Source organism: Bubalus kerabau, chromosome 7 (assembly GCF_029407905.1).
Source record: "Bubalus kerabau isolate K-KA32 ecotype Philippines breed swamp buffalo chromosome 7, PCC_UOA_SB_1v2, whole genome shotgun sequence".
NCBI classification, from domain to species: Eukaryota; Metazoa; Chordata; class Mammalia; order Artiodactyla; family Bovidae; genus Bubalus; species Bubalus kerabau.
In genome coordinates, this window is record NC_073630.1 from 61312303 (window position 1) to 61329556 (window position 17254).

General features: G+C 40.7%; 1 protein-coding gene across 2 annotated transcripts in view; it reads left to right on the forward strand.

Moving 5' to 3' along the window:
* The window catches only part of PGM2 (phosphoglucomutase 2), a 41982-nt gene that overhangs the window by 2177 nt on the left and 22551 nt on the right, over positions 1-17254 (forward strand). Inside the window, exons 1-6 of one of the 2 annotated variants that reach the window (XM_055588251.1) lie at positions 1166-1185; positions 2505-2672; positions 8144-8250; positions 12194-12278; positions 13945-14028; positions 14141-14334. In XM_055588251.1, coding sequence (XP_055444226.1) covers positions 2586-2672; positions 8144-8250; positions 12194-12278; positions 13945-14028; positions 14141-14334 — 557 coding nt within the window. In that variant the 5' untranslated portion in view covers positions 1166-1185; positions 2505-2585. Of the gene's footprint in view, positions 1-1165; positions 1186-2504; positions 2673-8143; positions 8251-12193; positions 12279-13944; positions 14029-14140; positions 14335-17254 lie in introns of those variants that run through there. The other variant, XM_055588250.1, reaches the window with a different exon arrangement.

Below are 17254 nucleotides of genomic sequence, written 5' to 3' on the forward strand. Positions count from 1 at the left end.
AATTATGTGGCCACATTTTGCCTGCATGTTTATCTACTTGAGATGATAGCTGGAAGATAGAAATAAAGTTTGTTACCCTGAATTCTTAATTTAAAAGTTTGATGTGAAATTAATATAATTGTCATTTTTCTCCATTCTTAACATTTTGTGTAACCATTGTACCAAAAAAATGAATGATTCATGTGAGTGTCCATTGAAGCAGTCAATGTAACAGAAAAGGTACTAAGTTAATGCTTTTCATGCAGTTTAAGCAAGACACTATATCTGAGGCTTCTCCATCTATAAGACGGGGCTTTTATTAGTTGCCTGCCTATTGTAGTTAGTGCAAGATTCAAATTTGACTGCCAGGGAAGTCTCATGTATTTCTTATTATATCACAGTATCACACATTATAATTTTTAAAAGACCAAAATACTACCAAAGTAGTGTTTTGATTTAAATTATATAAGTGATTATAATTATCACTTTAGGAAAATTTGAAGATATTAGGGAAGAAAATGAACATTTGATTATTACTAGATGCCAGACAGAAAAGGGTGTTTTATAAACCACCTCAGAACCACCTTGTAAGGAAGGTTATAGGTTGTTCATATTTTAGAGATGAAGAAACTCAGAATTCAAGAAACTAGATATTCTGCCCAACAGTATAAATTTGTTGGATGATGATGTGGCTGGGATTCCATTTTGAGTCCTAGACCCCAAAACCTGTGTATTCATCCTGTTTCTCCAAAAGTGCTTACCTTTGTAGGGAAGAAAGTAATACTTATGTTATAAAGGAAAACCAATTCCCTTGTACTCGTAATACTTCAGACACAAAATGTTTGAGTTTTTCACACCGAACAAGTTCTCATTTTTCTGAGAACACCAACTGGGTTTCAGTTTAACTCAACTGTGACACTAACTACCCAGAGTTAGTGTAGACCCCACCCCCCACCGACCCCCTTAAGGGGTCCATCCCACAAGATTGCTCCCACTTAAAATACCCACAGAAGCCCCACATTGTCACCCGTACTTCTGACCAAGCAGCAGTAAACCAGGGGGTCTCATGACCCCCTTCTAGGGTTTGGTGATTTGCTAGGATAGCTTACAGAACTCTGGAAAGGCACTTTACTTATTATTACCAATTTTTTTTTAATGAAGGACACAACCCAAGAACAGTCAACTGGAAGAGATCCATAGGGCAAGGTATGGTGGGAAGAGGTGCAGAGCGTCAGTGCCTTTACATAGATGTGATTAATTAAATTATTGGCTGCTACTGGTGCTGCTAAGTCACTTCAGTCATGTCCAACTCTGTGTGACCCCATAGATGGCAGCCCACCAGGCTCCCCCGACCCTGAGATTCTCCAGGCAAGAACACTGGAGTGGGTTGCCATTGCCTTCTCTGAAATTATTGGCTACTGGTTATTAATCTTAATCTCCAGCCCCTCCCCTTATTGGAATTCGGGGGAGGATGGAGTTGAAAGTTCCCATCAGCTGATCACTTGGTTGGTTCCCAGTAGTCACCTCATTAGGATAAACTCAGATATGGATGAAAGAGATTTATTATAAATAACAGAAGATGCAACTTTCATCCTAATCATTCAGGGTTTTATGACCTCTTTGCTGGAAACTAGGAACAATAAAGTGTTAGTCACTTAGTCCTGTCCAGCTCTTTTCGACCCCATGAACTGTAGCCCACCAGGCTCCTCTGTCCATGGAATTCTTCAGGCAAGAATACTGGAGTGGGTTGCCATTCTCTTTTCCAGGGGATCTTCCCAACCCAGGGATCAAACCCAGGTCTCCCTCATCGTAGGCAGAGTCTTTACTGTCTCAGGAACAATAAATATATATTTCTTAATTTTTAAAAACATTTTGTTCACACCATGCAGTATGTGGGATCTTAGTTTGCTAATTAGGGATTGAACCCACACCCCCCACATTGAAAGTGTACAGTCTTAACCACTGGACTGCCAGGGAAGTCTCATGTATTTCTTATTATATCGCAGTATCACACATTATAATTTTTAAAAGACCAACTTGATATTTCAAATTTCAAAAGCCTCATAAAACTGAAAAGCCTATACATGTGTGTGTATATGTATATGTGGGCTTCCCTAGTGGCTCAGTGGTAAATAATCCACCTGCCAATGCAGGAGACATGGGCTTGATCCCTGGTGTGGGAAGATCCCCTAGAGAAAGAAATGGCAACCCACTCCAGTATTCTTGCCTGGAAAACCCCATAGACAGGAGCCTGGTGGGCTGCAGTCCATGAGTTGCTAAAGAGTCAGACGTGACTTAGCGACTGAAGAACAGCAATAACAATATGTATATGTATGTGTGTGTGTGTGTATATATATATATATATATGTGGATATATATATATATTCTTTTCAAACACATACATATATACTTTTTTCTCCTGTAGGTTAGAATTATTGTGGGTTGGTTGGTTGTTTTTTTTTTTTCAGCATTTTCATTATGTTATTCACCTGACTATATCTGGCATATACATTCCTGTTTTGCAGAATCCTTTAACTTTGGCATCAGTGAAACAACTCATTGCAGCAGGTAATACAGAAGAACTACAAAAATGTTTTAGCGCTCGAATGGAATTTGGGACAGCTGGCCTCAGAGCTGCTATGGGAGCAGGAATTTCTCATATGAATGACTTGACCATCATTCAGACGACACAGGTACCACATTTTTATACTTCTTAATTCTTAACATTTTCCCAGTGTTAAAAAATAAACTGAAGCATATTAAATTTATTAAGAATTTATTTGAGCAAAAATCTATTCAAATCAAGCAGTTCTAAACTGAAAGTAGTTAGGAACTGTTGGGGAGAAAATCTTTTTTCTGTACACTTCAAGATTCTTTGGTTGGTCTGTTAATTAAATTGGCATAAGACAGATTAACAAGAGTATACAAGTTTAATTATATACATATAGGAGCCCCATAAACGCAGTGAGACCCAAGGGCAAATCTAGCAGTTGAAGCTTCAAAGTGGAGAATGACAGATGGACTTTTCAAATATATATATATGGTTTTTTATACTGTCCATAGGACAGTAGAAAAGGAGATGTTTGGTAGATATTTGCCTGCCATACAGATAGGTCTTTCAGATTTAAAGTTAATTCTGGTAATAGCTCTCTTTCAGGATCAGGCTTCTTTTCTGAATTCTTTTAGGTAGCTAAGGAGGTAAAAGTTTTTCTTCGGTCTGCCGGCTCTTGATTGCCTCAGCTCAAAATGATCCACATGCAAGAGTGACATGTTTAGGGTCACATAGTCTGCTCGCCCTCAGAACGCTCCACTGACAGGAACTAGGGGAAAGACTTTTATAGAGGAGAGGCAGAAACAAAGCAAGGAAATGAATAGATTGGCTCCAGCTCAAGTGGGTGCCATATTTGGGCAGGCTTAGCTGGCTGTTTGTGATTGGCTGTTCTTCAGTTATGAATTCTTCACCTTGAGGCTTTTACGAGGTTAGGTTTTGGCTTGCTTAGTAGGCTCCTAGGGCATTAAAGCCACCTCAGTCCAATGGCCTCCTCATTTAATTAATTTAACTCCAGGCACCTTTTGTATTTGACAGACCTAATTTGGTTTCATTATGGAATAATCTGGTGGGTTTGCTTCGGCACAGGGTGTCACACACATTTACTCCATAAAGTTAGGCTTGAACAGTCAGTGGAAGCAGCATTGTTTTGAAATTTATTCATTCATTTATTCATTTCACAGAGATTTATTAGGTGCTGGACATCAGGGATATAATAACAACTAAAACAGACAGATTCCAAATTCACCAACTAAACCAACAGACTTTTATGTTTTTATAACTTTTCTTATGGTTGTATAGATACCAGTGTTTAAACTTTTTTTAACTGCAAAAATAACCAAGAGTTATTAGTTCTGTTTAGTTTTAATTTATAGTATAGTTGGAAATTATTGCTGAGTTTCCTTGCCTTTATTTGTGAATTTTACTATCGGGGCTACATTCAGCTTTTAGGAATAAAGATGAAGCCTTTGACAAAACAGCTGCCGCTGAGTGTTGAGAGTTCTGTCTATGAGGGAAATGAAGTGGAACAGGTCGTTCTGTTTCTTCAGCTGCTGGGACATGTTAAAAAATGAAGGTCATTTTAGTCCGGGAAAGAAAAGGCTGGGAAAATTAGCTACTGGTGATTATGTGTACTTTACGTGTACTTAAAAAGACAGAGCTGGGCATGTTCTAGCAAAATCCTAAGAAAGAAATCTTGCATAAGGTCCTGAATTGCCCTGGAAACCACAGGCTACACATACCTATTAAGCAGTAGGGCTCCCTGAGATCTTTCTGGAGGGAAGACTTGGAATAAAGTGAGCCTGGGAATCTCGTTCTGGTTTATGGATAACATGGGATCACGCTGATGGATAAGGTTGCCCTCTGCTCTGTTACTAGGACTGTACAATGAATCACATGAAACACGGTGGTTTTAAACAACAACCACATTTTTTTTGCTCACAGATCTGTAATGTGGGTAGGGCTCAGTGGGGCGGCTGCTTTTGGCCTCACATGGGCTGGTGTGGAGGCTGGAGTCTTCTGAACACTCCCTGCTTGCTGGTCCCTTGTGTGGACTCTCATCCTATTGGTGCCCCAGAGTCATCTGGTTGTATTTAAGAAGCTGGTGGATGTGAGTCAGGAATATCCCCTCGGGAAACAGGATAGAGACTAGAGGGAAATTTTTGTATTGTTTGCCTCATTGCTGGAGGTTATCATTTCCTGTTAGGTTCCTTAACTGAGCCATGACACATCAATGATGGAAAATTCATTGTCTTCTGAAATAGCCGTCCTATCTTTGGATCATTCTCATTTAAGAATGCTTTCTTTATTTTGAGCCAAATCTGTCTTTCTGTGGCTTTTCCATATTGGTTTATTTTATTTTATTTTTTTTAATTTTATTTTATTTTTAAACTTTACATAATTGTATTAGTTTTGCCAAATATCAAAATGAATCCGCCACATCCATATTGGTTTAGTTTAACCTTTGGAAGCTATATAGAGGGTATTTCTTCTATTCTATGATCATATTTTGATCCTTCAGTGAGTCTCTTCTGTGGAAAAAGCATCCCACCTTCTCTTAGTTGTGCCCTCAGGTACTCAACCTCAGCAGGCCCTAGAGTTTTTTAGAGCCCTTTGAAGACAATAAGGATTTTAGACTAAGGCTGAGTGCTTTAGTTTAAAGTATCTTAGTTTTAAACATCTGACACTACCCTTATGGCAGAAAGAGAAGAGGAACTAAAGAACCTCTTGATGAAGGTGAAAGAAGAGAAAAGGCTGGCTTAAAATTCAACACTCAAAAAACTAAGATCGTGGCATCCAGTCCCATCACTTCATGGCAATAGATGGGGAAACAATGGAAACAGTTACGGACTTTATTTTCTTGGGCTCCAAAATCATTGACAACAGGGAATGCAGCCATGAAATTAAAAGACGCTTGCTCCTTGGAAGAAAAGCTATGACCAACCCAGACAGCATATTAAAAACAGAGACATTACCAACAAAGGTCCGTCTAGTCAAAGCTATGATTTTTCCAGTGGTCATATATGGATGTGAGATTTGCACTATAAAGAAAGCTGAGCACAGAAGAATTGATGCTTTTGAACTGTGGTGTTGGAGAAGACTCTTGAGAGTCCCTTGGACTGCAAGAAGATCCAATGAGTCAGTCCTAAAGGAAATCAGTCCCGAATATTCATTGGAAGGACTGATGCTGAAGCTGAAACTTCAATACTTTGGCCACCTAATGTGAAGAGCTGACTCATTTGAAAAGACCCTGACCCTGGGAAAGACTGAAGGCAGGAGGAGAAGGGGACGACAGAGGATGAGATGGTTGAATGGCCTCACTGACTCGATGGACATGAGTTTGAGTAAGCTCCGGGAGTTGGTAATGGACAGGGAAGCCTGGTGTGCTGTAGTCCGTGGGGTCGCAGAGTTGGACACGACTGAATGACTGAACTGAACTGAATGCTTTTAACCCTCTTGAACACTGGGGCCGTACCTCAGGGGTCCACCAGGGCCAGAGAGAGGGCACTATCACTATGGGAAGCCTTGGAGTGTGAGCATCTGTGTACCTTCTACTGCTGCTGCTAAGTCGCTTCAGTCTGTCCGACTCTGTGCGACCCCATAGACGGCAGCCCACCAGGCTCCCCCGTCCCAGGGATTCTCCAGGCAATAACACTGGAATGGGTTGCCATTTCCTTCTCCAATGCATGAAAGTGAAAAGTGAAAGTGAACTCGCTCAGTCGTCTCCGACTCTTAGTGACCCCATGGACTGCAGCCTACCAGGCTCCTCCATCCATGGGATTTTCCAGGCAAGAGTACTGGAGTGGGGTGCCATTGTACCTTCTAGGAACCCCACAAAACAGCTCCCATGTGTGCTTGTTACTTTGCATCCCTCAGAAGCTTCAGAAGATTTGCCCAACGCAGTACTTTTGTACAAGAAAAGCTAAAGGCTTTCTAACTGGCACCACTCTGGCAACAAAGCTGTGAAATATTGCCCTACCAAAAACAGGAGTTACGCTTCATTTTATGACTTCCTTTAATCAAAGTGAAACAAGTAATATGAACCGTGATTATAACGCAATCAACCAGAGTTCTTTTTTTTCCTGTAATAAACCTATTTTGTCCAGTAATCGGAACCTCTTGAAGTCAAAGTTCACAGGTTTCTAATCGTCCATATTTCAGACTGAGGTGATGTTACTGTACCCACTAAAATGCAGGAATTGTGTGTTCGACCATTTCTAGGTGGATGGGAATAGCCCAAACTCTGCACAATTTTTATTTGTATAATAGTGGACTGATAGACCCTCCTTAAGACCTGTCTGCTGGAAAATAATTTCACAAACAGAACGAGTTTAGATCTGTTAACTGACAAAATCTTACCAACTGTGTTGAATTTCTTTTACTTTTCTTTATATAGAGCAGGTTGAACTATCTGAAACACCTCCTTGTCCTCAGAGATTTTAGATTTGTATAAAATGGGTGCAAGCTTTGAAGGAAAATGACCGTAAAAATAATGCTCGTGACAGCGAACACACAGTGCATCCTTGGTGTTGGATTCTTAGCTCATGGCATGTTTTAACTCAGTTAGTCCTCATGCAGTCCTTAGAAGTAGGTACTATTCCCATTTTACAGAAGAGAAAACTGAGGCACTGAGAGATTAAGGAACTTGTCATTTGCTCATAAGTGGTGGTATAAGCCCACAGATTCTGTGTACTTTTAATTTAGCACTGAACCACCTCTAACCAGACCCAGGCACAAGTCTGTTGTTGTTCATTCGCTAAGTCATGTCCAACTCTTTGCAACCCCATGGACTGCAGCACGCCAGGCTTCCCTGTCCATCACCAATTCCCGGAGCTTCCTCAAACTCATGTCCATCGAGTCAGTGATGCTATGCAACCATCTCATCCTCTGTTGTCCCCTTCTCCTCCTGCCTTCAATCTTCCCAGGATCAGGGTCTTTTCAAATGAGTCAGTGGTTTGCATCAGGTGGCCAAAGTAGTGGAGCTTCAACTTTAACATCAGTCCTTCCAATGAATATTCAGGGTTGATTTCATTTAGGATTGACTGGTTTGATCTCCTTGCAGTCCAAGGGACTCTCAAGAGTCTTCTCCAACACCACGGTTCAAAAGTATCAATTCTTCGGTGCTCTTTATGGTCCAACTCTCACATCCATACATGACTACTGGAAAAACCATAGCTTTGACTAGACGGACCTTTGTTGGCAAAATAATATCTCTGCTTTTTAGTGTACTCTCTAGGTTTGTCATAGCTTTTCTTCCAAGGAGCAGGCCTCTTTTAATTTCATGGCTTGCAGGTACAAATCTAGGCTCTGCTATTTGTGTATCTGAAACTGGGCCAGTCATTGAAAGTTCTAGCTTTTCCATCTGTAAAATGGGATTTCTTGGCCAAGTTCATCTGGGATTACTGATAATAAACACTAAGTGTCCAACACAGTACCTGATACATACAGATAGAAAATAAATAAAGCTGTTATTTTCCTATTGTGCAGTTCACTTAGTTACTGAGGGATTTCTCTCCTGCTACAGTATTCTCTTGTGGAAGCAGAGAAAACTTGATCAATTTTTTGGTTTAGTGTCTTAAAACGTACATAGTCTTTTAATTCATGGGTGTTTTTTAGGGATTTTGCAGGTACCTAGAAAAACAATTCAGTGACCTGAAGCAAAGAGGTGTTGTGATCAGCTTTGATGCTCGAGCCCATCCAGCAAGTGGAGGCAGCAGCAGAAGGTATGTAAAGATATTAATGTTTAGGAAACTGTATTTTTGTCGTGTATTTTGTAGTTTTATTTGTAATCACCATTTCAATAGGTTGGCGTTAAATACATTTGTCAGCTATATTGCTTAACTATAAAAAAGATGGGTAGGTTCTGTTCGTAACTTTTAAGAATTCTGGTTTTATGTTTGAGTTAAGAAAATGTAATTATTTAGACAATGTAGAGCTTAATACCTATCTAAGGCAGTTTTTTCTAAGTGGCAATATTATTTCTGGTTCCTCTTCCTTTTCTAAATCCAGCTTAGACATCTGGAAGTTCTTGGTTCACATAATGCTGAAGCCTAGCATGCAAGATTTTAAGCATGACCTTAATAGCATGGGCGATGCGTACAATTGTCCAGTGGTTAGCACATTCTTTCGTCTACCTTTTTTGGGAATTGGGATGAGAATTGACCTTGTCCAATCCTGTGGTCACTGCTTGGTCTTCCAGATTTGCTGACATATTGAATGCAGCACCTTGATGGCATCATCCTTGAGGGTTTTGAATAGTTCTACTGGAATTCTGTCGCATACACTAGCTTTGTTAACAGCAGTGCTTCCTAAGGCCCACTTGACTTTCTCCAGAATGTCTGGCTCTGGGTGGCTGACCACACCATCATTGTCATCCAGTTCATCTGGATCTTTTTTATATGGTTCTTCCATGTATTTTTTCCTTCCCTTCTTGATCTCTTCAGCGTTTGCTGGGGTCTCTACCGTTTGTCATTTATTGTGCCCATCCTTGGGCAAAATGTTCCCTTGATATCTCCAGTCTCAATGCCTTTGAACTATGGTGCTGGAGAAGACTCCTGAGAGTCCCTTGGACAGCAAGGAGATCAAATCAGTCAATCTTAAGGGAAATCAACCCTGAATACTTGTTGGAAGGAATGATGCCGAAGTTGAAACTCCAGTATTTTGGTCATCTGATGCAAAAAGCTGACTTGTTGGAAAAGTCCCTGATTCTGGGAAAGATTGAAGGCAGAAGTAGAAGAGGGCGTCAGAGGATTTAGATGGCTGGATGCAATGGACATGAACTTGGGCAAAACTTCAGGAGATGGTGAGGGACATAGAGGCCTGTCGTATGGCAGTCCATGGGGTCTCAAGGAGTCGGACACTACTGGGCAACTGAACAACAGCAGCATTATTTCTCCTCACTTTCCTTCCTTTTATGAAATTTTTTTCTTCTGCTATTTATAAGCCTCATGAGCTTCTTCTCATTCTTAAATGCCCATTGCAAAGTGCATTCTTGTAACATTCCCAAACCAATGAGACTGTCTTTTGTAGCTATAGGCAGATGATGCTGGTGATGGTGATGATGGTGATGGTGGTGGTGGCGGTAGTGTTGGTGATGGTGGTGTGGTGGTGGTGATGGTGATGGTGGTGATGATGATGGTGATGGTGATGGTGGTGATGATGATGGTGATGGTGGTGATGATGATGATGATGGTGATGGTGATGGTGGTGATGATGGTGGTGGTGGTGGTAGTGTTGGTGATGGTGGTGTGGTGGTGGTGATGGTGATGGTGGTGATGATGATGGTGATGGTGGTGATGGTGATGGTGGTGGTGGTGGTAGTGTTGGTGATGGTGGTGTGGTGGTGGTGATGGTGGTGATGATGATGGTGATGGTGGTGATGATGATGGTGATGGTGATGGTGGTGATGATGATGGTGGTGGTGGTGGTGGTGTTGGTGATGGTGGTGGTGGTGGTAGTGTTGGTGATGGTGGTGTGGTGGTGGTGATGATGATGGTGATGGTGGTGATGGTGATGGTGGTGGTGGTGGTAGTGTTGGTGATGGTGGTGTGGTGGTGGTGATGGTGGTGATGATGATGGTGATGGTGGTGATGATGATGGTGATGGTGATGGTGGTGATGATGATGGTGGTGGTGGTGGTGGTGTTGGTGATGGTGGTGGTGGTGGTAGTGTTGGTGATGGTGGTGTGGTGGTGGTGGTGATGATGATGGTGATGGTGGTGATGGTGATGGTGGTGTGGTGATGGTGATGGTGGTGATGATGATGGTGGTGATGATGATGGTGATGGTGGTGATGGTGGTGATGATGATGGTGATGGTGATGGTGGTGATGATGGTGATGGTGATGGTGATGGTGGTGATGGTGATGGTGGTGGTGGTGGTGGTGGTGGTGGTAGTGTTGGTGATGGTGGTAGTGTTGGTGGTGGTGGTGATGCTAGAATCATTCAAGTGCTGAATGCGAGTTAGGCACCTAGGTATTTACTTATTTAGTCCTCACAAAACCTGTAATCTATGTACTTTTTGCTCTGAGATCATAAAGTGAGAGAAGGTACCACAATTTAAACATAAAGAGGCTGGCACCAGGGGTCAGCAAACTTTTTCCCTAAAGGGCAAATAGTAAGTATCTTACACACTGTAGGCTGCACAGTCTCCGTTACAACCACGCAGCTCTGCCATGTAGCGTGAAAACAGCCATGAACAATTCATGACTGAGTAAAGTTTTGTACAACTTTATTTACAGAATGCCTGGAGTTTGCCCATCACTGGTCATAATCATGTCATATGACCCCCTTTTTTACTGGAACACTTCCTCTCGATAGCTTACCATGAACAATGTCATTTCCTGAGGTTGTAAAAGTGACTTCTGTACCTTCTAGTGAATGCAGTATGTATCTAATTCAGGTTTTTATTGAAATTATTTTTGCTAAAATTTGTTGTTTTTTTACTTTCTCCTATATAGGGGCATTTTTTAAATTGTCAAGATCATTTTCGTATTACTCTTAATTCTAGGAATTTTAATGCCTGAGTTGTTAAAGATCTGCTGTTTTTGCCCTAGCCAGCTCCCAAAATAGTGTTCCATGCAGTTAGTGCTCAAGAAATATTTGAGAGAATGATCAAATACTTTGTTTAATCCTCTAATAGTGTAATGTTGTTCATTGGAAGTAAATTGTTTATTATGATGAAATACTTTAAGCATGAAGAAAGACTTGCTGCCATGTTCTGTGTCCTGCCCTAAGCCAGATGCTGTGGAAATTGAGAAATATGTCAAAGTGTCAAAAACTTGTCATCTTTTAAGAGCTGAAAGGAGCCAAGATGTATAATTACCATATACAGACGTGTATCCCATGTATATCTCACACTCACTCACGACAGTGTGCCGTGTGTTTTGTAGAGGACAACATTGAATCAAACACTAGTCTTCATGGCATATCCTGGGCAGTGACAGCTGTAGATAGAGATTTCTCCATTCTGCCTGGTGCCATGCGACTTGGTACAGGGCCAGATAACTCTTCATTATAGGCACTGCCCTGTGCAGTGTGGATGCTTAGCAGCATCCCTGGCCTCCACCACCAGCTGCCACTAGCACCCTACCCCGGTGACAACCGAAATTGTCTCCAGATAATTCAGGTGTCCCTTGGGAGCAGCACTGCCCTTGGCTGAGACCCGCTGAGATGGAAGAGAGCTGAGAGACTTGGGTGCAGCCTGGCTTAGCTGCTGTGTGCCCGGTGGACATGGGACAAGTCATCTGGCCTTTCTCAACTTTAGTCCCATTTCTCTTAAACAAAAGGGTGGAATGAAATGACTCCTTAGGTTCCTCCAGGCTTAATGTTCTCTGCCAGTAGAGTATAATTAAGGTTTTCATTGATCTGGCTGCTGTTCTCAGTCTAAAGAAACGGTTGGGGGACTTCCCTGGTGGTCCACTGGCTAGACTCCATGCTCCCAATGCAGGGGGCCTGGGTTTGATCCCAGATCAGGGAACTAGATGCCACATGCCACAACTAAGAGCTTGCATGCTGCACCTAAAGATCTGGAGGGCTGCAACTGAGACCTGGGGCGGTCAAATAAATATAAAAAAATAAATGGCTGGACCTTCATTTTCTTCTCTGTTGTCACCTGCTCCCCTGACAGCTCTACTCTCCTTTTCTCCCCTGTCACTCTGTATTTCCAGATTTGCCCGACTTGCTGCAACCACGTTTATCAGCCAGGGGATTCCGGTGTACTTGTTTTCTGATATAACCCCAACCCCTTTTGTGGTAAGTGTTTGCTTTTATAATTTCCTGTCCCAGGATCAGGGGTGGGACATGGCCAGGTTTTGCCATTTTTAGTGCTCTTGGGATTCAGTTGTTTGAAAGACAGAAGGGCTCCTTGCCTTTTATCAAGACTTTCCAGGAATGTTCCTCCCACACCCTAGTAATATTTCTCTGGTGTTCAACTTTTGATTCATCAGAATTTATTTCTTTTTTTTAATGCATTTTTTTCTTTTGCTTGCATTCAGAAGATATTTTAGCTCGTTAGCAGAATGTCTTTTGTCTGTTTGTCTTTTTGCTTTTTAATTTGGTTTGTATTCTTTTTCTCAGCTACCGCAATTAGGAAACTTCTGGGATCTAAATCTGAATTCACCTCAAACCATGTCTTACCATGAAATTTTTGACAAATTGGTGTACCAACTTTTTATATATGAGTGTTTCACTCTAAATCCTATTCATAGCCAGTACCAGAAGCATGCTTGGCATGTTTTAGTAAGATTTTTATTAAATTCCTATTGAAACAGAATCTAAAGAAAAAGATAACAGGTACTATGACAGCTGTTCCTTTTACGTAGAATGAACTTTTAAGAGTAGGGCCAGATGCTCAAAATATATGTTTGTAGAAATTAAACCAAAAACGTAATTCGAATGCACTAACTTCCATCAAGTAGAAATGAGAGTGTATAAATACAGAAGTAATCTCCACTAGCTTTGCATTTACTGTCTCTAGCGCACGGACAGGTAAGTGCAGCTCCTCCTAGCTTGTAAATATCCCAGCAGATGCTCAATGTCACATCCAGATGTGGCTCAAATTTTACTGTTTGATGGAAAAACTGCAGTGTGTTCAGGCATCCTTGGTCTTCTGTACTATATTAATGTTGGTAGCTATTGTTTTTATATCAGACATGAATTAAATAAGTGTCTCATGATCACTGGCCCAAGTAGTGGAGTAATTCTCCCTTTTTCTTTGCTCCAGGACACCTGGGGAACGTGAGATACCTCCTAGAGGGGCAAGTGACCACAGTGATTTTTGGTGGAAGGATAGAGGGGGACAGACAGGTAGAATTTCAGCTCCCTGTGTAGAGTAAACCTCAGGTATAGCCATAGGGGATCCTCTCCCCATGTGGGGAAGTAGTCTTATAAAGATGGGAGCTATGTAGAAATACAAGAGCGGGACAGTCAGCCCTGGAGTGGGAGATAAATGCAAGCTCTGAGAGCTCTCTCCATGTTGTTCACATTTTCCTCAACCTTTTATTTAAAAGCAAATCAGGGAAAGAAGAGCAGAGGATGCAGTTGGAGAGAATAAACTGAAGCCATAAGCTTCCTTCCTAAGCAGAAGGCTTAAAAGAGGATGTGCATTGGAGAATCAGAGCATCATACTGTGTAAAGAATTTTCTACCTTCACCAAGAAGAAGATAGGATAAAAAGATACACAGGAAAATACTCGCCTTTCTTACTTAGGGTACACATCACAAAATTTTGAGCAGTGAGTTAGTTTTAAGGGTAATCAGAGTATACTCCTTGGATGTGGTACAAAAATATTGTATGACACATTATGATATTTATATATTATGTTTATTAAAGGGAAAATGGTACAAACAATGTATGATAGACCTTTTAAATATATCTAATATTTTGCTTCAAATTGTTCTTGTTTCCTACTATATTACAGCCCTACACAGTATCACATTTGAAACTTTGTGCTGGAATCATGATAACTGCCTCTCACAATCCAAAGCAGGATAATGGTTATAAGGTATTTTTATTTTTCTTTCCATACTTATGTCCTTCCATCTGAAGTCTGTGCCTTGGAAGCACAGGGAATGGATGAACTCTAAATTGTCTGGATATGTTCCCATGTTCTCCAGGTCTATTGGGATAATGGGGCTCAGATCATCTCTCCTCATGATAAAGGGATTTCACAGGCTATTGAAGAAAATCTAGAACCATGGCCTCAAGCCTGGGACGATTCTGTACTCAATGGCAGTCTGCTCCTACATGACCCAAGCGCTTCCATCAATAAAGACTATTTTGAAGACCTTAAAAAATACTGTTTTCACAGGTAAATGGGTTGGAAACTCACCTCAAGTGAGTTAAATTAATGTGATTCAACCAAATTATGTTTTCATTACATTTTTGTCCTCAACTGGTATTCTATACTACATATACTGTTATTGCATCTGACTTAAGAGGCTGTAGATGAGGGGTTGGCAACTTTTCTTAAAAAGATAGTGAATGCTTTTGGCTTTGTGAGCCACTGTGTTGCTCAACTACCCAACTCTGTGTTTGCAAGAAAGCAGCCATAGATAATATGGAAATGAATGAACACAAACATAGCTGTGTTAAAAAAAAAATGTTTATAAAAATGGGTTTCAGGGGCATAGCTCAGTGGTAGATCCTTTGACTGTAGAAGCAGGTGGCTAGCCCACAGGCTGTGGTTTTCTGACCTCTGTTGTAGATTCATATATATGTATATGTGCCTGTAAAGAAAGAAAGTGAAGTCACTCAGTCACGTCCAACTCTTTGCAACCCCATAGGCTACCCAGGCTCCTCTGTCCATAGGATTTTGCAGGCAGGAGTACTGGAGTTGGTTTGCATTTCCTTCTCCAGGGGATCTTCCCGACCTAGGGTTCGAACCTGGGTCACCTGAATTGCAGGCAGACACTTTACTGTCTGAGCCACCAGGAAAGCAGTGTGTGTGTGTGTGTGTGTGTGTGTGTGTGTATGATATATATACATATATCTATATATGTGTGTGTGTGTGTGTGTGCATACTTGTATATATGTATGTAAAAAAAAAGCTTGTTGGAAGGTGTCAAATAGAAAATGTTGAGAAAAAGGAGAGTCCAATTAAATAAATTTATATTAAAAAAAAGAAAAAAGAAAATGTTGACTTTTTTTATCTTCCCAGAAATTTTCATTTCATATATAAACATATATACATGTAATATATTAGTATTTCCAAATTGTAACTAAGAATATAGAGTGCATGTGTCTTGTTCTATGCCTTTTTCCCTCTGGTTAATTTGTCATGGATACCTTTCCGTATTAGCTCCCATTAGTCCTGACCGTTGTGTTTTAATGGCTACTGTACCAGTCTGTTTAACCCCGTGACACAGATGTGATGCTCACAGATAGGAAGCAGAGGAGCTGAGTGAAGGGTTGTCCTGCCCTAGTATGCTGAGGGTCCCATCACTCCTGATTGTCCCCTTAGGAAGAAACCACTGATGGTTAAGCAGCAGAACTTTAGGGTTGTCTCTAGTATTGTATTTGCTGGACCGTCTGGGAGTGGCAGCTCCTGTATGGAATGTGGAAGCCCCACCCCACCTGAAGGGAGCTGCCATGCCATTGGTGTTACCATGTGCAAACATGGATCCCGCATTACCAGTTATCTGATTTTTTTATCCTAAGAAAAACTGGAAACCTAGATTTTTATATATGAAATTCTCTAATTTTTAAATGTTGGGGACCATTTAAAAATGGTCTGTAATCCAAACAAAACTCATCTGTGCATGTTCCTTCTGTCCCTCTTACTGAACTTCATAAAGACTAAGGGTTTCTAGTTTTCTGCTATTCACCAAGTAGCGCCAGAGTCTGCAACTTTGAGCACAGTTCCTTGAGTATTGGTGTGTGTGTGTATAAGAGTATTCAAAAAAATACACAGTAGATGGAATTTCCTGATGGCATCACCGACTTGATGGATGTGAGTTTGAGTAAACTCTGGGAGTTGGTGATGGACAGGGAGGCCTGGCGTGCTGCGATTCATGGGGTCGCAAAGAGTTGGACGTGACTGAGCGACTAAACTGAACTGAACTGATGGTCCTCATGGTGGCTAGAACTGTGCGCTTTCACTATGGAGGGCAGGGCTTTGGTTCTTGGTTGGGGAACTAAGATCCCACAAGATGTGCGGGGCGCAAAAAAAAAAGATACAGTGCAGGCATCAGAATTATATATGCAGTTAAAAAGTTAATAATGATTAAAAAATTGCTCTTAGAAATGTTATACTAGCTGAGGTTCCCACCAACAGAATATGATAACAGTATATGATCCACACACATTCTTACCTACACTGAGTATTATGAAATGTCTCCTCTCTCCCAGTTTGCTACATGAAAGCAATACCTAACTTTATTTACATTTTTAATTATTAATATTTTTATCTTTATTTAACCTATATTTTTCTAAGTATTTGTTCTTTTTTTGCATTTGTGAAACCTCTTTGCTTGTACAGAAAAACTAGTCTTTGTTTATTTCAAATATTGTTTTCCCGTCTGTTGTTACCTTTGGATTTTTTCATTGAAACTTTTAATTGCCTACTTCTGGGTTTTGTGTCATACTTAAAAAGATTTCACTATACCAAGATTATTTTTTAAAAAGCACAACTCTTGTTTTACTTTAAAGCTTTCATGTTTACATTTTGCAATGTTTTGTTTTTGGCCATGCCACATGACATGTGAGATTTTAGTTCCCGAGCCAGGGATCAAATCTGTGTCCCCTGCAGTGGAAGCACAGAGTCCTAACCACTGTATTCCAGGGAAGTCCACATTTTGCAATGTTTAAATCTTGAATTCTTAGTTATTTTTAATTTTGTATGAGGCATAAAGTAGGAAAGCAGATTAAATTCTTTCTAAAAAGTGCAATTGTACTAACATATTAAACTAAAGAATCTATTTTTCTTTGACTAATTGGAAATACCACCTTTAATCAGACAATTTCTAACATGATTTAAGTGCTATTATCTATCAGATAATTGCTATATTCCCTTCCTTTGTACTAATTAATTCATCTTATTTTAATCATCACAGTAATGCTGAGGGTAAGTTCTGATATATTGCCATTTTATAGATGAGAAAACTGTAACTCAGAGAGGTCACAGAAAATAAGCAACAGCCACACAGCTTAGCAGTGGCAGAGCTCTAGGGACTTTCCTAGTGGTCCAGTGGCTAAGACTTCACGCTCCCAATGCAGGGGGCCCGAGTTTG